The 23,150-nt window shown below is 44.5% G+C and overlaps 1 protein-coding gene across 1 annotated transcript; it reads right to left on the reverse strand.

Annotated features, from left to right (window-relative positions):
• Positions 1–1,373: 1,373 nt before the first annotated feature.
• TMX1 (thioredoxin related transmembrane protein 1) lies at positions 1,374–13,197 on the reverse strand. The gene is made up of 8 exons (XM_077819657.1): positions 12,880–13,197; positions 11,608–11,723; positions 10,818–10,863; positions 10,088–10,216; positions 6,783–6,828; positions 6,585–6,686; positions 6,405–6,474; positions 1,374–5,537 (listed from the first exon to the last, which is right to left on the reverse strand). Exons 1-8 carry the CDS (start codon positions 13,041–13,043, stop codon positions 5,359–5,361), a joined length of 852 nt encoding a protein of 283 aa, XP_077675783.1. The 5' UTR covers positions 13,044–13,197; the 3' UTR covers positions 1,374–5,358.
• Positions 13,198–23,150: the final 9,953 nt, after the last annotated feature.

Here is a 23,150-nt window from a genome sequence, read left to right on the forward strand (position 1 = left end):
TTGCCAGCAGGCGAAAGTCAGGACAGCAGCTTACATCCAGCCTCACCTATTTCACCAAACAAGGCAAGGCTTATGCACATGCAATTGAGGCACGCAACAGGTGCTAGTGAAAAGTGCCTGACTCCCAGCCTGTATTTCCTACTTTCTTTCTAGATTCAGTATCTGCAGCCACACCCACTCACTAGGGTGCACATGACACTGCTTAAAAGTATTCTAGAAGAATCCCATTTGTAAGGCAGCTCGCTGCACCAGGACATATAGTAAACATTTAGTTGTTAGTAGCTGGCGTGTAGACAATCACAAAGACGATTCCTAAAAATTCCTTGGGTTGGGGAAGTTTCACAGCAGATTGTTTTAGACCCCAGGAGAAAAGTCAATGAGTCAAACCAGGAGGCCAAACTTCAAGCTTTCTAACTGTTGACTCCAACCTGTGTTTTTCTACACTGAGATCTATACTGTCCTATACACTCATTATCTAAGCCCTTTTGGGGAGTAGATTCCCCTGCACCCTGGGAGGTATCTAGCTACTGCTAAATAACCAGGTCATGTTACAAGAAGTAGGGCTCTGTGTCTGTCATGGAGGTCACCGAAGTCATGGATTCCATGACTTCTGACACTTCTGCAGTGGCCAGCGTGGCTGACCCCAGGGCTGCCCATGGAGACAGCCTCAGCGGCTGCTGGTGGAATAGCTCCGCAGCCAGCCATACTAGTGCAGCTGGAGGGGCCCCAGGGCCAGCCGCACCTCGGCACCAGACCAGGACTGTCCTGAGCAGGGTCAGCAGCCCCTGGCCACGGGTGCTCCCCCTCAGCACAGTGCCCCCCGTTAAGATTTAGTCACGGGTATTGTTAATGTAAGTCATGGATAGGTCACAGGCTGTGAATGTTTGTTTATTGCCCATGACCTGTCCTTGACTGTCTTGTACTAAAAATACCCTTGACCAGATCGTAGCCTTAACAATAAGAGATGCTATTGTGGATTTTAAAGAGGCACAAGCTGTTCGCTGCCACTTTAGTTTAAAATGTCATTCAACATTTTTCCTTTAAAAAGACAAACAGTCAGAACTATTTTATTAATTGTATTGTTACAATGTGAGTGTTATTTTGCATTGACAATGGCTGCTTAGCCTTGCTTTGACACTGGAAAATGGAGCTAACCCAAAATGTGTATTCAAAATTCACCGAGAAAACAGGAATCTAAGGCTGGTAGTCATAGTTTCAATAAGTATTCTTTCGGAGAACCTTTGACAAAACTTTAAAAACGGTATGTTACATCACCCTGGTCTACGAGGTTATATTTCAATCCCAACTAGAATGAAAAGGGTAGTCTGGCTTTTATAAAATTGATATTCAAACATTATGAACACAAACAGATATAAAGGGCAGGTTCTTATTAACATACCTTTGTTACATTGCAATCTGAGGCTAGTAAGCCTCAATAAACAATTTTAGGAATACAGTAATTCAGTACAGATGAAAGGAAGAAATGATCACAGGACAAACCATCGCAGTGTGAAAGCATGACAGTAAGATTTACAAAGGTGGGCAAAAGCACGAGGCTGGCCTATGATCACTAAACACAGCATTTATTGCACAAACAATAAGCACAAATGCAAGCTCTGCAACACTAAGTCAGGATTCACGCAACTCAGAATAAATGACCCTTAAGTTCGAGAGGCAATTTTTGAACTAGTTCAATCATTTGCCTGTAGGGCAGGAATGTATTCGGAAAGGTAGGAAAATCAAAGACAAGTTATGCAAGTGTTACCCTGGCAAGAGAAACACGAGAGTGCTACCACTTTAACAAGAAAACACATTGATTTTCTTCACTTAAAAGCTGTAACATGGCAAAAAAAATCAAGAATATGTTTTATATATTATACAAGTGTAGTTGTTTAAAACTAACATCTGCATCTGTAAGCAGCAGCTACATTTAGACATACGGAAGGCTTTGTTAAACTGTATTATTTCAAATCTAGAGTAAGCACTTTTCCACACTGAGAACATGCAGCTCTATCTGAATCCTTGGCCTTCTCTCAAATCCTCTCCAGAATTAAGTGCAAGTTTCATGCTGAATGAAATGTACCACTTATCAAATAAAGTGCTGCTTTTCTCTAGTACATCATACATTATTGCTTTATTTTACTGGTAACAGACAGTGATCTAGACTCTATAGCATTTAAGGCAATTCCCACAAAAACATCTTAAGTGTATTATACGGGATACACATTTCATTTCACATACTACGTTAATTTTGATATTTTAAAACATAGGAACACGATTCAACTAAAAAGCTAACCAAAACAGATTGATTTACATTGTTGTAGTTACACTTTCACTGAGGTAACAGCATAAGTGATAACACAGAATGGAAAATATTTTTGCTTAGGATAAATCAAACCAACAGCACCAAAGAAACAAAAAAGACTAATAGGAAGTACTAGGACACGTTTTATAGCTGATCATTTTCTTGTACATCTGAGAATTTCCCTGGAGGGATTTGTTTGACAGCAGAATATATCTGGTGAGTTGACTCATGTTTTTCCAATCACAGTATGCAGGTTGATTAAAGATGTGACTAACTGACATACAAATGCATATTTTGTGTTATTTATTGCCAAGAAATGTTCAAGACATGACAGACACTTAATGTGTCCCTCCCTTATGACTTTCAATGTATTAAATCAACAGCAATATTTGTGAATGCTGAGCAAGTTTGTTTTTAAGTAACTACTCCATATCCCTTGGACATTCATTAATAGCTACTTGTTCCCGGCTGGTCTCTGCTAAAAGTAATTAGTAATATTGTTAAAACATTTCTGGCTTCAACATGCCATTTTGCAGTGAAAAATTAAGAACGGCATCAGTATTTCCATTAGCCTCTCAAGTGACTCCAGACCAAATTTACTGTTTGTAATGACAGATGTTTAATCTGCCAGCACTGCAAATTCACTAAGATGAGGACCAGCAAGAACTGAGTTACATTTGTTTGAAAATGTTGCACCTATTATATACAGCAATCTCACTTGCAAACACCACTTCAGAAGTTAGCAACAGAAATCTTCATTTTCTTTGGCTCGCTAATGCACAATTCCAGTATTAACATATACTCTATATTTCATATATATATATAACAGAAAAACCCTTAGAATGCTAAGGAGACATGTATATTAATTTCAGGGCATAGCATTTAAAATGGCACTCTAAGAAACTGGACTTTTTGTAAATTAGTCAATTTAAAAAAAAAATTCAGTGTGAGACGTGTCCCTTTAAATATACACTAGGCACACAACCATGCTCATAAGCAGATGCGGTTGAACCATGACAGCTTTAGTTCCATACAGCAGGATGGACTGATGGAACTGGCACTTAGGCAGAAAACTATTTGTAAACTAAGCCAGTTTGAGCTGGAGTCATTGAGACAGACCGGGAATTGCCAGATGCCATTTGAAATAAGTTTTAAGAGTAGAAGAATTACATGGTTAATTGAGAAGCTCAGAACTTGTGTATCTCCTTTGGGGCACTTAAGAGCCTTGTACTCCTGCTAAAAAGAGTACAATGTAACCAACGAGATTTCTGGGTAATGCAAGAGAGAGATTTCATACTAGCTTCACAATGCACATAAGGGACCTTCATTTTGTGGTTGAATAATTATAGGTACTGGCCTTTTGCTGTTCTCAGCTTTGACTACAGTGGGGTGACTATGCAGTCAGAAGACACTGTAGTCAAGATTACTCGTTTGAACAGATGGATATGGAGCATCACTGTCTTAACTGAAAGCCACAAAAGCTTTAAATAGTCACAAAAAATGCTTAGGACTATTTCAAAGACTTTTTTTATAGCATGTTATTACCTTTTAGGTTTATTAAAGGCTCTGTTTCCATGAGACATCACTAAAGACACGAACAGCTCCTTAAACTAATATGAAGCAGGCAAACACTTTACTGCATCAAAGCACAGGGAATGGAGTGCGCATACTACCATGGCAAAGAGATCATTGCTGACCATTCCTACAGGAATCATTTCTTTAGCTCCTCAGCACCAGCTTTCCATTTGTTTTAATAAGGCGGTTAGAATTATCTGCGCTATAATGTAGCAGAAGTGAAAATAAATATATTAGCTTCATAAGAGCGGTCCTGGAAGGCAAGCAACCACAAGGCCTGTGGTATTTGAAAAGAACACGTGTGCCTCTAGGCCAGGAGACACAGTGCTGAATGTCCTCTGCACAGTAAATGCAGAAAATGAGATGCTCTGAACACAAAACTCTGGAAACATCTCAACTCAGAACTTGGCAAGAGTAACAGAGGGTTTTCACACTAAATGTTTAACAGGAGAGAGTGTGCTATTTCTGTTTGAGTGTGGAAGATCAGGCATCCTGCTTTCTTCATCTATAACACATGCTCATGTACTTTAGTTATCTAGGATACATTCAAATTAAAAAAAGAAAGCATTTTTTAATTTGAATGTAAGAGTAGAAAAATACCTTTCCACTCAAGAGTTCAGAAGGAGAAAAGCAACCAGGAAATTAAATTTCATCAATTCAAATTTTTTAAGTCATATTTGTAGTTTTTCCTCCAGCCTGGGATATATAAAAGATTTACCTACTGCACAGAGGATGAAAGTTGGTTAAAAAGAGAGGGGAAAGAGTAATATGGAACAGAATAAAAATGGTCCACAATAGAAGGGAAGACTCAAGTTTCATAACAGGGCAATCCTGAACATCAGGCCAATGCATGACTGGCATTAACAAGCCACTGTTCAGTTTTTAAGACTCCAGTATGTCCCATATTAGTCTCATCTCCTTGCTTTTTATTAGAGGATATCCTTAGTTTGCATTATTTGGTGTAAAGAAATTTGTTTGCTGCACTCAAGGTCATACCTATCTAACAGAACAGTGACCTGGAAACAGCTTATAGTACATTTTTACCACGAAAACTGGGCAAAGATCCCATAACTTGAGGAATTTTTTCCAGCATTTCTTCAGAATGAAACTGGAAAGATTTACAATGAGGAATCTTTTCAGCTGCTCTAGCAGGCAAAGCATTTTCCTTGCTAATATTCTCTAATACTGCAAATACACTGGTTTTGCATTTTGTACAACTCAACCACAGAATGAGTCATTCAGAAAGCCATACAAACTATTTCTTAGCACCAATCCACAGACATGGTATTGGGTTTCGCCATTTGCCATATCAAGTTTCAGCTTTGAATACCTGATGCAACAGAGACTTTTTTAAAGGTAGCTTTCTCTGAAAGTGATGAGCGAACACTACAGCGATACGAGTTCCACCTCTCTTCAAGCAGAAGGATCTGGTATATTGCACCTCTTTTGTTTCTCAAGAAACCCTCAAGTATATGGAACTATGATTTATCTGTGGCAGCAGCAAGGTTCACAGGACGCTGTCTTACAGCATTTGTTGAAGAGTTTCTGTCTGCCACCTCTTTATCCTCTGCTTCATCATCTGAAAGATCCTCCTCATCTGCTTCTTGTTCTTCATCCAGTTTTTTCAAGAGCCGGGCTGATTCTGGTGCTAATTTTTCTTAAAGAGAAAACAGAAGTACTTTCATCTCAAGACCTATTTTGCTTGCGCAACACCTAACAGGTCTGTCTAGGAATTCTGATATACATGAACATTAACTGCAGTGGTTTAGTCATAGCAATTATCTTAACCACAAACCAGCAGAAGTTGGGAATTCCAATATGAAATGTAAAATGCCTAAACAGATGCATTGCCACCAAAGGAATTAGGTCACTCATGTTCTTCGATTACTTAGTCAAAATTACTTGGCATAAGACTCCCTCAAGTTTGGGACAGGGAACCTAAAAGCACCAGTTTGAGGTACACAGGGCTGAGCTTTCTCTTCATATGTCTTTGTAACAGTGAATAAGCAATCCCCTTTAGTACCACCCCTCATTTTAATAGCTCTCAGAGAAGCATTTTAAACTGAATTGTTGGATTATGTTAACAGATGTAAACCCCTCCTCCTTTTAAAATGCGGCATGTCTTCTTTTGCCCTCAATCTGACTACAAGTTCCAAACGGAGTTCATTCACTGGAATTTAACCGAAACGTGTTGATGCACAAACTTTTAGCTTATCTTATTAAATTTGAGATGGTGAGGGAGGAAATATCCTCCAAACATCTAAATGTTGAAAAAAAGCTATTTTCACCATCTGAAGTCTATATTAAACAATATTCTGCTCTCCTAACCTCAGTCATGATCCTATTATGAAGCCTAGACACTAGATAATCACAGTTAAAATGCAATATCACTGATCAGCAAAAAGTCAAAATTTTAGTGAATGTTTCATGGCCAGCAATCATAAGCCTCATATTATTACACGAGGATTTACTCACTGGCTTCCTCGAACAAAATGAAACCCTTAGAAACATATAGCATGCTTACTTTGATAGTGGTGCTGCTGTGGTCTATGCCTTTTGGATGGACAGAGACAGTCTGCCAAAAATACCATGATCTGAAAAGAAAGTTTTCATTCAATAATTCTGAACTTCTACATTGCATTAATCCATCATGCTATATAAAAAGCAGTTTCTGTTTCTCACAACTGAGAATTTTTTTACTTACAAGTCCAAGTATCAGTCCTGAAAACAGAGTTGCCAATGCAAAAATAGCATATGATCCCCAAACTGGTATACCAACATTTTCTGTAAAATAATTGTGGCAATGCTAAAAAGAAAGACAGACATTAGTCATCTCAAGAATGGCAGAATACCAAGTTTCTCTTTATTCAAGTTAAACAAAAATCAGACTTGCAACACATACCCTGATCCACATGGACAACTGAAACAAAGCAGACATACTGCTCATCCTGAAATAAATCAGAAAAGAGTGAAACTGGAGACTGCAATCTTTTTTTTTTTAGGCAAATCAGAAGCATACAGATCTATGAACCTCCCATTCATCAGACCTACATTGAGCAACATTGGTTTTGCCACCATCCCAAAATATCTGGCTCCTTTCCTAACCACTTCTCCTTTATCCTTCTACTTTGCCCTTTACTCTGAAATAGAGCTCTGTGCAGATACAAAGTGTGTATCCGCATCCTATCCGTGATTCGCAAATATGTCCTGCGTATATCCACATCCGTGGAGATGATGCGGATATCCGCAGGGTTTTAGATATAAAATTTGGATCCACTTCCATCCTCAAGCCGCAAAAATCCACATCTGCAAATGCAGATATCAACCGGGTATCTGCGGATTTGCAGGGTTCTAGAAACAGTCTCCCTCACAGGAGATGGGCATTATTTGGTACCTGAGTATATTTCTTCTGCAAGTTTCTGAAGGACATCTACAGATCCCCACACCACCTAGAACTTGCACCTGCTGGCCTATGCATTTTAACTCTTCATTTGTGAATGCACTAGACTTTGTTCCTCAGGGAAAACAGCCTATACAATACCAATTATGTTTGTATTCAAGTAACTAATATGATACAAAAAGTATCTTAATGTGACATTGAGACTGCAGAGTTACAATAAAAGTCAGGGTATATAAAAGCTATGGTCCCTATAGCAACGTTAGCTTGGCCACAATGCACACACAGAATTATAAAATATTGCATCTAAGTAACAGATATTGGTGTAGGAATTCTAGGTTTTTCCATTTCCTGATCTTTCATTGTTACCGGGCTATCTTTGCAGTGCTGTTGTTTTGTTTGTGTTGTTTTGTTTTTTAGGAAAAGAAAAGCTAAAAGTTGACCCACTGAAAAGTTAACTCACTTTCAGTACTTAAGCGTGCACTTATGAAAGGAGGCATGCACAGTGACTAAGGCACAAACATTAAAGATCTCAATTGTACACTTGCAGTAGTCATTTTTCTGTTCATCCTAATTTAATTAGAAGCCTATTTGTGTCATACTTGGTTGTGGACCAACTCTTTCATTAAGATTACTTGCAGACCAAGTTTCAAAGCTCAGGTATCTTGACTTCTGAACAAAGGGATAGCTTTTAAATGGGAGAAGTATTTTTATACCTTTGTAAAAAAGACGTCACAATTTTCCTTGACCTTTCAAAACACACACACACACGCCCTGGAGGCCAAAGATTTCAGGCCTAAAGGTGACTGCCCAGAAATGCTGAGCAGGACTGCAACTGAGCCTGACGTTATTCTAACTGCAGAAAGGCTACACTATGAACACAGTACAGGAACTCCTCACTTAAAGTCATCCCGGTTAATGTTATTTCGTTGTTATATTGCTGATCATTTAGGGAACATGCTCGTTTAAAGCTGTGCAATGCTCTCTTCTGTCGTTTGGCAACCGCCTGCTTTGTCCACTGCTTGCAGGAAGAGCAGCCCTTTGGAGCTAGCTGGTGGGTGGTTGGAACCAGGGTGGACTGGCAGCCCCCCCCCCCCATCAGCTCCTGCTCCCCTAAGTTCCCTGTGCAGCAGCTGCTCAGCAGGGTATCAGTTGCTGGAGTTCAGCTGTCCCTCCCTGCACTGCCATGTGCTGCTCCTGCCCTCTGCCTTGGAGCTGCTCCCCGAGACTCCTGCTTGCTGTGTGTGGCGGAGGGGAAGAGGGGGGGCTAATGTCAGGGTGTCCATCTCCCCCCTGCTCCTGCACCCCGCTTACACCATCTTCCATAGAGCAGGGGGGACACAGGGACAGAAGGAGTTGCTGCCTTAGGCAGCAACTGCAGTCTGGTCTCAGCTTGCTGATCTAATTAACAAGGCAGTGTACTTCTGACCCCACTCTTCATACTTAAAAGGGAAATGTGCATCTATCTCTCAAACACACACAGGGTGTGTGTGTCTGTCTGCCCTCCCTCCTTTCCTGCTGCCTCGTAGAGTGTGAGAGTTAACCTTTGAGGGCTCAGCCAATTGCTAGTTCATTATTTAGCAGTAAGGCATTCCCTGGGAAATATCCCACCCTCGGACTCCTCCACCTCAACCAAGTTTCACAATCATCACCACTGTGTACCAGTATTACATTGTTTGTTTAAAACTTATACTCTGTGTGTATGTATATATAGTAAGTATATTAGACTTTTGTCTGGTGAAAAAAAATGATTTAACTGGGAATTGGTCCTGCTTCGAGCAGGGGGTTGGACTAGATGACCTTCAGGGGTCCCTTCCAACCCTGATATTCTATGATTCTATGAATTACCCTGGAACCTAATCACTTCATTTACATTAAGTCTTATGGGGAAACTGGATTCTCTTAACATCGTTTCGCTTTAAGTCACATTTTTCAGGAACATAACTATAATGTTAAGTGAGGAGTTCCCGTATTTGTATTTTTGTACAGAAGAGCTCCAAAAATTATTGTTTAGACTGTGCTCCAACAGCTGTCAAACTAGTCCAGCGCATAAGAATTTGGGATCACCCAAGTCAGATTACAGAACCTTGATTCTGGAATGCCATTTTGCTAAGCAATTCCCTATCTACTATCCCATTCCCTCCCCCAAAATAACTATATACCCCCAGCATTTACAACATAGGAGCACTGCAGTAGTTAAAAGCAAGCAATCTTCTGAGTTGTCCCTCAAAACCACTGGAAGACTATATAGCATTTCAAACAGCACTATTCTTTTGAGACTGGGTGACATCACTTTCCCACTGTTTCCTGCCTGCACTCATCACAGGTTGCATCTGATTTGTCTCCACATGTTCCTTACACTGCTAGCACTCTAAAACAATGATATACTCTTTCCAAATTTTTAGCTGCTCCACTCTAGCGTGCAGAACAAGTACATTAGCCTATGAAAAATCTACAAATACAGTGTCAGATTCTCAACTCTGCAAAGATTATCCTCACCAGCATAATGGCCCCTGAAACAGCCTCATTCGAACAGGGGACAAAAAGTTACTTTTACCCCTCTAAGGCAGCTGGTTCCCAAACCTGGTTCGTGACTTGTTCAGGGTAAGCCCCTGGCGGGCCATGAGACACTTTGTTTACCTAAGCATCCACAGGTACAAGCCGCAAACCAAGTTTGGGAACCACTGATCTAAGGTGAACCAAGCAGTGCTATGGTGCACCAGATAATTTGTCCCACAGAATCCTTGAATGTGCACGTGTCTGGTAGTGAAAATAATACAGATACTGATAAAAATCACACTGATACTTACAGGACAGAGCAAGGACCAAACCAAGAAGAAACTGGTTCAACAGACTTCCATTCTTGGTCACTGATGAAATTTATGAAGTCGTTTTTAGTTCTCTGGCCCTGGTACCTTCTAAACTCTCCATCTTTACAACTGTTCAAAGAGGAACAAATTAGACGAGTACCTTAGGATGCCAGATACAGTACAACTATTGTGTAGCTGTGTAGTACAATCTATCCATGTAGCATTCATTTCTGTTCAATGGCATTTTTCTCCTGTATTCTCTATAATCATTCTTTTTATCCTACTTTAAAGTCAAGATTCTTAGAAAAAATGGAACGCAATCAACGTCATTTATCTGGCAGAATACAGGATCTTTGCTGGACTCATATTGTGTTACTACGGAAAGACGACAATCTTGCCAGTGCCTCACCCAACAGCAGCATTAAAACCACCTAATAGACACAAGTTTAAAAAATGGAAGCACCCACTACAGAGATAGGTCAAGGTATGGACTAACTGCAAAGAAATAACTGGATGACATTCTATGGCCCATGCTATGCAGGAGGCCAGGCTAGGTGATCATAAATTTATGATTAATGATACAAAGAGCTCCGAGACTTCTCCCTCTCCATCCTAAAAAGCCTCTCTCAATAAAGCAAACAAATAATCTAGAATCATTTTTCCAAGAAATACAACATTTAATAAGGAGATCACCACATTTCCTCTATTACTGTGAATTTTGAGTACTTACTGATAGATAGTGGGAAGTGCTGTTATGACAAATCGGCCACTCAGACCTGAAGGACACAATTGTTTTTAAAATGTTAAGAGCATTTTGAACTGGTCGGGGGGGGGAGGGGGGTTGGGAAGAGAGAATAAACAGTGTCGGACAATAAATGTGTTTATCATAGGCATCTTGACAAAAATGTCTATCAGTTGTTCACCTGTAATTCTGATAAAGCACAAATTGACACACACTGGAAAGAGAGCACAGTCTAAGGGATATGACACTCAACAGGGAGACAGAAGTCCTGGGTTCTATTCCCAGCTCTGCACTGATCAGCTATGTGACTTTGGGCAAGTTACTTCACCTGTCTGTGCCGGTTTCATCTTTTGTCTATCTATTTAGACTGTAAGGTCTTCAGAGCAAGGACTGTCTCTTTCTGTGTGTTGTATAGCAGCTTGTGCAAAGGGAACCCAATCTTGGGTTCCCACAGTAATGCAAACAGGGTGGAATTTTCAAGGAGCTCCTAAATGATTTAGGAGCACAAGTACCATTGACTTTCAGTAGGACTTTTGCTTCTCAGCCATAAATATAGTTAATGGGCTCTCACTACAATTAAGGATACTGTATCTGTATTGTTCCTATTGCCTCTAATCATTTTATGTAAAACAAGCACACTCAACATTTCACTTTAGTACAACAAAAAAAACCCCAATCAAAGAAAGCATATGAAGCAACACAGCCTCTGGGTATTGCACAAAGTGTACACATCTGTATAAAATATTGTTTCTTTTTTCAGATCTATAATAGGGATTACCTGGCTGTTCTGTGACATCCACTTTTGCAATGTTAACTTCAAGATCTTCCCCCCATTCAGCAAACTTTTCCCATTCAGGCTGAAGGTTTTGACACGCAGGACACCAGGGAGCATAACTGAAAAATAAAGTTTGTCTCAAGAAACGAAGTGGGAGAAAACACAATGCTAATTTATCCAACCATACAGTAATAACCCAGAATATAGACACTGCCATTGCAAGTAACATGCCTAGTGACTTAATACAAGCTAACACGCAAGTGCTACAGAGATATTAAGAAATGGGCAGCCACACCCCATTGTAACAGATTAAGCAAATTAAAGATATGATTACCACAGAGTCAGCTATCACCTATTTTTAAGCCATGTCTTCAGGCCTCATAAATTTGCCACCTTTACTACCTCTCAAGTAACAGCTTCCAAGAGAACAATTGTTAGCAAAACTGAGTATGGCAGACTGTGAATGCTGCGGTTATTGAAAGAAGTCTGCACAAAAGAGAAACTAGGCTCAATTTTAAAAGCTGCCCGATCCTGCCTGAGGCACTGGTGCGGAATCATAGATGAAAAAAAAAATAATCCCAATTAACAGACCTTGCAGCAAGAGGGATTTGATGAAGTGAGCTGTAGCTCACGAAAGCTTATGCTCAAATAAATTGGTTAGTCTCTAAGGTGCCACAAGTCCTCCTTTTCTTTTTGCGGCTTAATATTAACTCAGGAAAGCGTCTAGGAGTCAGGGCAGGTAAGCACTGGAATAGCTTATCTAGGGAGGTTGGGGGATAACCACCACTGGAAGTTTTTAAGCACAGGTCAGGCAAACACTTAGGGTCAGGTCCAGAGAACACGGGGCCCTGGCTCAATGCGGGGGCTGGACGGGATGACCTCGGGAGGTCCCTTCTAGCCCCACGGGTCTATGAGACTGCGGTTCGCCCTGGGAATCTCAACATAGCGAGAGGGGCCAGGATCCCAGCGCCGGGCCGGAGCGGGGGGGGGGGGGGGGAGGCTGGGTCCACGGAGCCCCACCCCCACCGCGGCGGCGGCCTGAGGGAGGAGGGCCGCCCCCCCCACACACACACCAGGGCATGCCGGGAGCATGGGGCGACGCCCGAGTGGTGCCGAGCACCCTTCCCCCCGCTCCCCGGGAGGGACTGGCGGAAAGCGCGGGCCGAGGCCCGGACAGCACGACCCCGCCTGGTGGCTCTGCAGGGCTGGTGGGGGAGGGGAGACACCCCGGGGCGCGGCGGGCCGGGGGAGGGGCGGTCGCTCCCGCGCACTCACAATTCAATCATCCACTCGCCCTGCAGCAGCTCCCGCCACGTCCCGTCCGTCAGCGCCTTCACTTCGCTCCGCTTCCCCAGCGCCCCCGGGCCGGCCAGCAGCGCCAGCAGCCCCGCCGCGGGGACGAGCCAGGCCACGGCGCAGCGCCGCACGGAGGCCGCCATCTTAGTTACGCGGCCGGCGCTAAGCCGCTGAGGACTTCCGCGTTCTCTCCCGCCCAGCGCGCTTACTGCGCATGTCAAGGAGGCGCTGAACCCGGCCTGCGTCGCTGGCGAAAGGGCTAGCGCCGGCGCCTGCGCATTCCGGGACAGCGCCCAGACTGCGCATGCCCGAACCGAGCCCCGTACACTGCGCGGGTGGCAGAGCTGACAGCCGCCACTCAGAGCGCATGCGCATTTCGTAGTAGCCCGATCAGTCCACAATGCGCATGTTCGGGCTCTGAGCGGCGAGGCGCGCATGTCAGAGCTTGGAGCGGTGATGTCATCCATTGGGCATGATAGAAGTGAGGCGCGGTCGGGGACCGAGAGGGGCGGGTCCAGGCTGAGTGAAAAGCCGCTCAAGGCGGGCTTAGAACGCTAGGGAGCCAATAGGGTACCGTGTTCTGGGAGGGTGCGTGTGGGAGCGGCAAGCTCAGAAGGCCTGACTCGAAGGCCAGTGGGGAGCCGGGCTGGCCCCGCGCGGAGCAAGTGGCCCTCGGGCCCTGTGCGGGCCTGCCAGGGGGAGGGAGGCCACTGCTCAGCTGGGGACCCCCACGGCCGCTGCCCCACGCCGTACTAGAGTCCCAGGCGGTGCTAGAACCGCGGCCCCAGGCGGTGCTGGAACCGGCGGGTCTCAGACTGTGCTAGAACCGCGGCCCAAGGGTGCTAGAACCGGCTGGTCTCAGACTGTGCTAGAACCGCATCCCCAGGGGGTGCTAGAACCGCGGCCCCAAGGGCGCTAGAACCAGAGTCTCAGACTGTGCTAGAACCGCATCCCCAGGGGGTGCTAGAACCACTAACCTAAGCTGGTACAAGAACCAGGGTCCCAGGCTATCCTAGAACCAGGGTCCTAGGCTGCACTAGAACCGAAGATGTAGGCTGGTGTTAGAACCAGGAGCCTAGGCTGAGCTGGTTCTCTTGCCTGCTCCTAGACTTGGCAGAATCCGATTTCCATTTTTTAAATAATTTTGACTGATAGTATCAATGTTGATGTTTAAGCTTTTTAAAAATTGTTATCCTTTTAAATGTTCACAGTTGTGCAAAATTATGGGGTTTAAACTTTTTTAGATGTTTATCAATTTACATTTTCACAGCTGTGGGAAACTATGGGAAGGTCAGACAATAATTATTTAATGACAGATGAGATTCAAAAAGTCTTATAAACTCTTAAACACAAATTGTCAACATCACATCAAAATATACAGAGTAAATATCTTTAAGTCAACCTCTAATAAGTTCTCAAGCAGCATTTTCTCACTTTGTCTATCTGTAAATTTTGATTATTACCAATAGAAATATTTTCATCAGTTTGTGTGCGTATGGTGAAATTAACATTTATTGACATTTGCCAATAAAGAGGTAATCCTTCCAAACCTATCCATTCCTGACCCACCAAATCACTCATACCCCACTGCACAAGTGCCTGCTTATGCCATTTATCAGTACACCTCTTATGAGTCCAAGACCTTTCAGCAGACCTGGAGAAGTAAAAATCCAAAAGACATATTGCACAACTGGGATATGGAGCAGACTAGATCTTCCACCACCGTCAACAGCTGCTTGCAAAAAACAGAGTTTTCTCAGGGCAAGTCTGAGACTGGAATGACTCCCACAGGAACCAAGGATCATCACAAACTTCCCCCCTTTCCACTCCCGTGCAAGGAGGACTTCTTCCCTATGTCTTCTCTAACATAACACAGAACAGCGTGGACATTCAAACCAAAAACAAACTGCTACCAAAACAAAAACACTACACACCGAGTTCTCCCCCTGGGGAGAGGAAGAGAGAGAATCCCCCGCAGACGATGGATGTTAGTCAGAAGTGGAAGGCTCACAGTAATGACAGCAGTATAAGAACCTGAATAGAATAGAGTGAAGGGATGTCTTTTCAGCCCTATAGTGTTCTACACAGATTTGGAAGCCCCTCACACCTATGGTTGAAAATTAATCAGAAATAGAGAAAAAATCATGAAGCTGAAGCTAGAGAAAGGGTTGTTGCCACTACAGGGATGAATCCCACAGCATTTTCCTACACTCTGTTTATATTCACAAAAAGAACAGGAGGACTTGTGTCACCTTATAGACGAACAAACTTATTTGAGCATAAGCTTTCATGAGCTACAGCTCACTTCATCGGATGCCTGTAGCTCACGAAAGCTTATGCTCAAATAAATTTGTTCGTTTCTAAGGTGCCACAAGTCCTCGTTTTCTTTTTGCGGATACAGACTAACATGGCTGCTACTCTGAAATCTGTTTATATTGTAAGTTCTTTGGGGGGACCATCTCTTCCTTACATGTATGTACAGCCCCTAGCACAAGGAAGCCCAGGTCCCTGATAGTAAGTGCTACCACAATACAAATAATATTTTTTCATTTTCTGCGTGAATCATTTTCTTTATTTCCCTCATTTTGGGATCTTTTGTCATTGCTTTATTTCCCTCATGCGGGGCCTTGGCAGGTGGAGTGGTCTGGCCTGGGTGCAGAATGAATTACTAGAGCTATGCAGGAAAAATAATAGATCCGTTTTTGTTGCCTTATTGGCACCGACTGTATTATACAGTGTGTGTGTTTTTAAAATAGGTACACGTTACTAAGAACTTGCTGACTCAGCTTATTTACTACTTCAGTGGTCAGTGCTTTCAGCACTGCACACGTTATTCCTTTTTATTTTTATTTTAACTGGATTTTTGCAACCTAATTATTAAAAAATCCAAGAACATATCCCTGTCCCACATCAGTAATGATATGTTAAGACTTTTCTTCTGTTCTTCAGAGTAACAGTGCTCCTCTTCATAATCTGAGATGCAGTCAAGCATAAGAAAGTGGATAAGTAGTCAGCATGTCTCTTATCCTAGTAATGAATCTTGTACTATCATGTAAATCTCTTTTACTTTTTATTAATGATTATTGAACAAATAGAAACTACTGTACATTAGTTTTTCTCTCCATTATCACATAGAGTTTACTTCTAAATATACAAGAAAACAGATAATTTTTTTTGGAACCTGAGGACAAGGAAACCTTGAACAAGTCTTACACACTCCAGAATATTCAAGAGACACTGCCAGGGACAAGAAGTTTGCTTGGCCTTAAAAATTACTGTAATCTTTTCCAGGAGTTTTAGTTCTTGGTTGATTTTGCTGTAAAGTCTCCTGTAGACTTAAGAAAATTAAATGGCAGTAGTTGTGAGTGGCCCACACTATAACTAAAGAAACACCTTCTCTGATTGCAGCCTCATACTCCATTGCATTGGTCTGCTCTGTTCTTGTGAAACTAAAGTCTGAAGAACTTTTGGTCTGAAGCAGGACTGATTCTTGGAAATGGAAAAGGAGTACTTTTGGCACCTTAGAGACTAACCAATTTATTTGCGCGTTATTAGAGCATAGTCTCTAAGGTGCCACAAGTCCTCCTTTTCTTTTTGCGAATACAGACTAACACGGCTGCTACTCTGAAACCATTCTTGGAAATGTTGCTCTAGTCTACAGCCTGCTTGCAGAAATGTTTTGGGGAAATGTTAGGGGCCTGTGTGACACTGACAGACCAGCCAACCTGTGTATGACCCATAACAACTTAACAGGAGGCATTACAATTGTAATCAAGACAATCTACTTGTATGTGAATTTCAAATAGATGTTCTAGCAGTCATCAACCCATTCATTTGTAGTAATAGAATTCAAGGGTAGATGCTGTGTATTTGTCTATGTTTACCTATATCCTGTTAGAAGTTTAACACTGCAGCCAGATTAGTTTATAGATGCTAATTTCCTTTCATGTCTTAATTGCTTTAATTATGTATGCGACTGTGTCCAGTATCCTTAAAATCAAAGATGTAAGATATTGCAAGAAACTAATAATATTATCTACATTGTCTTCAGTTTAACTATGTTATAATGGAGGATGGGCTAATTGCCTTATGTGAATGTGTGTAACTAGTTTACCTGTGTATACATAGGAAATAGAACATTAGCTTCAAAGCAAGGTCCAAAGGCGATCTGTATTGCCTATTCCTCTGAGGGAAAGGCCCTGATGTGACAAAATCTGAGGAGGCACGTTAGCCTTCTAGAAGAGCTATAAAAAAGAAGCCTTGGGCCTAATCATGCCATCTCTAGTCTGCTTAAACTTTGAACAGGGAAAGTGAAAGCCAGGGATCGGCAACCGTTGAGAAGTGGCGTGCTAAGTCTTTATTACTTTAAGGTTTTGTGTGCCAGTAATAAATTTTACAGGGCTTCCCCCCCCCCCCCCGATGGAACCCCAGACTGGCAGCGGGCCGAGCGGGGCCGGCAGCTGGGACCCCAGCTGGCAGGGGCCAGCGGACGGAACCCCAGACCGGCAGCGGGCTGAGCGGCTCAGTCTGGGGTTCCAGCGGGCGGCCCCGCTCATCCCGCTGCCTGCCTGGATGGACGGAACCCCGGGACGCCAGCGGGCTGAGCAGGGCCAGCAGCCGGAACCCCGGCTGTCAGGGGCCGGCAGACAGAACCCCAGACCAGCAGCGCGGGCGGCAGACGGAACAACAGACGGGCAGCGGGCTGGGTCTGGGGTTCCGTCCGCCGGCCCCTGACAGCCAGGGTCCTGGCCACCGGCCCGGGGTTCCGTTCATCCAGGCCGGCAGCGGGCTGAGCGGGGCCGGTGGCTGAGACCCCGGCTGGCAGCAGAGTGCCACTAAAAATCAGTTCGCATGCCGCCTTTGGCACGCATGCCACAGGTTGCCGACCCCTGGTGTAAGCTATAGAATGGAGATCTTCCAAATAATTATTTGGAATAACCTGGGAAATGCCTGGAAAGACTTTGACAGACTTGACATATAAGATGCCTTCGGATTCTGACCTGTTGGGATGATTCCAGGGAGACTTTTACAAGCCAGCAATTTATTTCATCACTGCTGTGATTTTGAACTATGAACACTGGAAGTCACATGTATGTATATTGATATTTTAACCATTTGTAACTCTCGTTTCTTTTTCCTTTTATTATTAAATCTTTAATTTTTAGTTACTAAAAGGTCAGTATCAGCACATAGGCGCTGACTTTTAGTTTTCCACAGGGGTGCTCCACCCCCAAGGCCCTGCTCTCGTTCCACCCCCTCCCACAAAGCCCCACCCTCCCTCTGCCTCTTCCTGCCCCTGCTATGTCCCCTCCCTAAGGTCCCCACCTGCCCGTCGCTCGCTGCCCTCCGCTCTCCTCAATTCCATCGCTGAGCTGCCGATCAGCTGATCAGGTGTGCTTCCAATCAGCTGTGCCTGGTGGATGCTGAGCACCCACTGTTTTTTTCTGTGGCTGCCCAGCCGCAGAGCACCCACGGAATCAGCACTTATGTATCCACGTATTATTAGTTAAGATCTGAGATGCAGATTGACCTGAATAAGCGTCTAGTCCTTTGGGATTGGTGAACCTCACATATGGTGAATCAGGTTTTCAGTGACCCCTCACTGTATTAGACTTGGCTGTCTAGGTGGGAGCCAAGGGCTGGAATACCTAAAGGGGACTGTGTCTGGCTTCTTATTAACCAGTGTGGTGTTACAGAAGCTGTTTTGTTACTGGATTGGTGAATCAAAGTATAGAATAAACCACCAGTTTTGGGGATCGTCTGCCCTATTTCTTGCAGGCTGCCATGAATGTAGCATTCCCCGTGTGGCCCATCTAGGCACCCCAGTCACAGCCTGACCCCATAGTCCTTATACAGGCAAACTTCCCATTGACCTCAGGACTGGGCAGGCCCCTCTTCCATATACATACCTCCCTGTAGGCTTGACTCTGCCCCATGGGAGCAGGATCAGATCCTATCTCTCTATCATTTGGAGGGCTCCCCACCTTTGACATTGGGGAACTTACTCGCCTTATCATTGGAGCATCCTGGGGGTTTTCTCCTCCCTAAAAAAATGGTGATTGGAGGGAATGGTGGTCTTTTTCTTTCTCTCTTTGGCTCCTAGGACATGAGCTGTTAGCCACGGAGAGCTGAATATTTTTCTGCAACTGGTCCATAACATCATTTCTCAGTTGTCCATTCATCCAAACCCTTCTGCTTAATAAGATGTCAGGAGCCCATGATCCTGACTGTCAGATATAGTGTTCCACTTCTAAGGCCATGTCTACACTACAAAGTTAAGTCGACTTCATGCAGGTCGACATCGAGCCTCCGATGTAAGCAAGTTGATCTTGCGTGTCCACACTATGCTCATTGTGTCGATGCAGTGCATCCTCACTAGCAGAGCTTGCATCAGTGGACAGAGCACTGCATTATGGGTAGCTATCCCACAGTGCATGTACCCAAGTACAATTTTGGGTTGGGCTTGCAATGCCTTATGGGACCAAAACATTGGCATTGGTGGTTATGGGAACATGGCATTAGCCTCCCATGATGCACTTCCCTCCCTCCCAGAAATCAATGGCAAACAAACCAATCCTTTTTTGCGCCTTTTTTTGTAAGCCTGGGTTACCCGCCTGGACGCCATAGGACGATAAGCATGGACCCTGCTCAGCTGTACCCTGTTGTTGTGAGCATTACAAACACCTCGCGCCTTATCCTGCAGTATTTACACAGCCCATACAGGAGCCGCTGCATGGAACAATATGATGTCACACAAGCAGCCCTGCTGGAAGACATAGAGCAGAGCAATTTGCAGTTGCTGGTGACAGTCATGCATGACCTTGACACGGTTGAGTGCCGTTTCTGGGCCCAGGAAACAAGCACTGACTGGTGGGTCCACATCATTATACAGCTATGGGATAATGAGCAGTGGCTGCAGAATTTTCGAATGCATAAGGCCACTTTCCAGGAACTGTGTGAAGAACTTTCCACAGCCCTGAAGCATAGCAATACTAAAATGAGCTGTTCTAACAGTTGAGAAGCAAGTGGTGTTAGCTCTGTGGAAGCGTGCAATGCCAGACGGCTAACGGTCAGTAGAGCATCAATTTGAGGTGGGTAAATCTACCATGGGATCTCTTGTGATCCAAGTTTGCAGGGCCATTAGTAGACTTCTGCTAAGAAGGATAGTGACTCTGGGCAACGTGCAGGACATAGTAAATGGTTTTGCCATGATGGGGTTCCCTAATTGCAGTGGGGCAATAGATGGCATGCATATCCCGATCTTGGCACCAGAGCACCTTGCCAAAGAGTACATAAACCAAAAGAGGTACTTCTCAATGGTGTTGCAAGCTCTGGTGGATCACAGGGGCTGTTTCACCGACATCAACTTGGGATGGTCAGGAAAGGTTCATGACATGCGCATCTTTAGGAACACAGGTCTGTTCAGAAAGCTGCGAGCAGGGGCTTTCTTTCCAGACTGCAAAATAACCATTGGTGATGTTAAAATGCCAATAATGATCCTGGGAGACGCAATCTACACCTTTCTCCCATGGCTCATGAAGCCATACACAGGCAACCTGGACAGCAGTAAGGACCAGTTCAGCCATAGGCTGAGCAAGTGCAGAATGGTGTGGAATGTGCCTCTGGACATTTAAAAGGTCACTGGCATTGTTTGCTTAGTAGGTTAGACCTCAGTGAAAGCAATATCCCCTTTGTTATTGCTGCCTGCTGTGTGCTCCATAATATCCGTGAAACAAAGGGAGAAAAGTTTCCGCCGGGGTGGGGAGTTGACGCAGATCACCTGGCAGCCAATTTTGAGCAGCCAGACATCAGGGGACTAAGAAGAGCACATTGAGGGGCTCTGCATCTCCGTGAGGCTTTGAAAACCAGTTCCAGCAATGAGCCAGAGTAATGTGACAGTTATCTGTATTGTTCCTTACCAAACTGTCCCCTTTTTTGCGTTTTATTCCCTGTAGACTCCACCCCCACCAACCACCATGTGTTTGAATTAATAAAGAGCTTTTCCTCCTCAATCCGTTAAGTTTTATTATACTCACAGACACACAGAGACAGCAAAGAAAAGTAAGATAACCTGGGGCAAAAGGGCTGATAACACGGTGCGGGGAAGAAACAAGGAAAGCTTGCTTACAGATGCACTGCAACAATAAAAAATGTGGGAATGGGCACCTTCTGGTCCTTGTACCCGCCGCTGGTTCCGAGTGCAAGGGATACCGAACTTCCCCTCCCCACACCTCATAGGATGTTTGGGGGAGGAGGCTTGAGAACTGGGCAATGATGGCAGCATAGGCTGCAGAGGGAATTTAGCAGCCAGCTGCCTTTCTTGACCCTCAGCCAGATGCCTCAACATGTCTGATTGCTCCTTCATAATCCACAGCATCTCTTCCTGCATGGTCTCCTGTCTTCCCAGTCCATGTCCAGGTTCTCAGACAGCGTAATCCTCCATTTTCTGAGCTCTGTCTTGTCACTGTCAGAGGCGTGCATAAACTCATTGAACATATCCTCCCGAGTCTTCTTTTTCTAATCTGGGAAAGTCTCTGTCCCAGGGTGGAGGATGCACTGGCCGACAAGGTTTCAACTGCAAGGAATGCAAAGCACAAGGGTAGCATTGACAGTACATACATTTAAAAAAAAAAATTAACCTTGCACCAGAAACAAACACCCATCAATACACTTCACTGCAAGCCACAAGGTACTCACAACCGCTGGCTAGTGCAAGAGTTGGTTTGCTGCTCCAGCCATGGTGAGTAGGGCCATGAGGCATAGGCAAGAGGTCTTGTGCTGCTGCTTTTGTGAAGACATCCTTGGGATCACAGGTTGGAAAAGTCCTCTTTCCCCCAGCAACCTGGATGGTGCTTGAGGACAGGCACCAGAGTAAAGAGCCCCCCCCCCCTTTTAACACACACACACAGTGCACCGGGTTGGGGGGGTAAGAGACCAATAGGAAGCTGTCACCCCCTTTTTTTCCAATGCTGTTTGATCCCTTCCAACCACAGCACATTTGGGAAAGCATGGTTGTGTGACCCAGATTTCACCAAACAGGGGGCGGATTACTTGTTGAATTGTTTGCAGTTTAAGGGCTAGCATTGAAAACTTCCCCCATTTCCCCTAGGTGACCCTGTGCGATATCACTCTCCTGAGGGGAACAGAGGCAGCAAGGGAGCAGATGCTGCAAGCGTCTGGGTACAGACCTGGTCCTTATGCTGCAATGTTGTGCGCTGCAATGATGCCAGCAGAGTTAATACTGGAGTGGCACAGGGAAACGTGTCCTATCTGTGGTGGACAAAATAAGGCAGTCCTTTCCAGAAACCTTCTGCCAAGGATTGCAGAGTACCTCCATGAAAGCTTCCTGGAGCTCTCCATGGAGGATTCTCAGGCCATAAACAGTCTTTTTTGGAGAGCACCCTCTGCGTAGCTGGAGTGGCCACCGATACCCACTACACCTACTTTTTTGTTCATAAAAAATAATAACACGTAACCCCTGCAATTTTGATTGGAAATGTGGGCTCACCAGAGGTGCCTTCCCCGGCGTAATGCTCTCCCACCAACTGGTCCTCTGAAGGGATGGGCTCCAGGGTTAAAAACAGTTCTTGGCTGTCGGGGAGAATGGATCCTCCACGTGCCTGCCTCACATCCTCCTCCTCTTCAACGTCAACAATGTCCTCCTCATTGTTGCTCGAGGTTGCCCTAGGCTCCTGGGAGGTCTCCACGGAGCGCTTCGGGATAGCGGTGGGGTCACCACTGAGGATCGCATGCAGCTCCTCATAGAAGCGGCCTGTCTGCGGGGCAGAACCAGAACGACCGTTCACCTCCCTCATCTTCTCGTACGCTTGCTGAAGCTCCTTTATTTTCCACACGGCTCTGCTGCATGTCCCTGGTGTAGCCCTTCTCCCCCATGCCCCACGCAATCTTGGCATAGATGTCAGCATTTCTTCTGCTGGATCGGAGCTTCGCTGCACACTCCATGCTGGAGTGCGTTTGCAGACTTGAGTCTCCATGATCCGTTGTGCTGGTGAGCTCTTCACGCTGATCAAACAGGAAACAAACATTCAAAAGTTCCTGGGGCTTTAACAGGGGAGCAGCTATTTCCTCTGTACCTGGCTGACGTGCAGTGGAGTTGTAAGTGGTCACAGTCAAGCTCTGTGGGACACCTCCTGGAGGCCAATTCATTCAAATGATACAACGCAGCGTCTACACTATCCCCATGTCGACCCGTGGATGTCGAATCAAGCGCTACGCCTCTTGAGGAGATG

The sequence above is a fragment of the Eretmochelys imbricata genome, chromosome 6 (assembly GCF_965152235.1).
Source record: "Eretmochelys imbricata isolate rEreImb1 chromosome 6, rEreImb1.hap1, whole genome shotgun sequence".
Lineage (NCBI taxonomy): Eukaryota > Metazoa > Chordata > Testudines > Cheloniidae > Eretmochelys > Eretmochelys imbricata.

Bases quoted from the DNA above. Each gene is read 5' to 3' on its own strand.
- TMX1 (XM_077819657.1), bottom strand. From the start codon at position 13,043: ATGGCGGCCTCCGTGCGGCGCTGCGCCGTGGCCTGGCTCGTCCCCGCG. The intron at 6,475-6,584 runs GTAAGTAAAAAA...CTTTCTTTTCAG, and splicing joins CAGGACTGATACTTGGACTT to ATCATGGTATTTTTGGCAGA. The intron at 5,538-6,404 runs GTAAGCATGCTA...TTTCTCTTTAAG, and splicing joins ACAGCAGCACCACTATCAAA to AAAAATTAGCACCAGAATCA.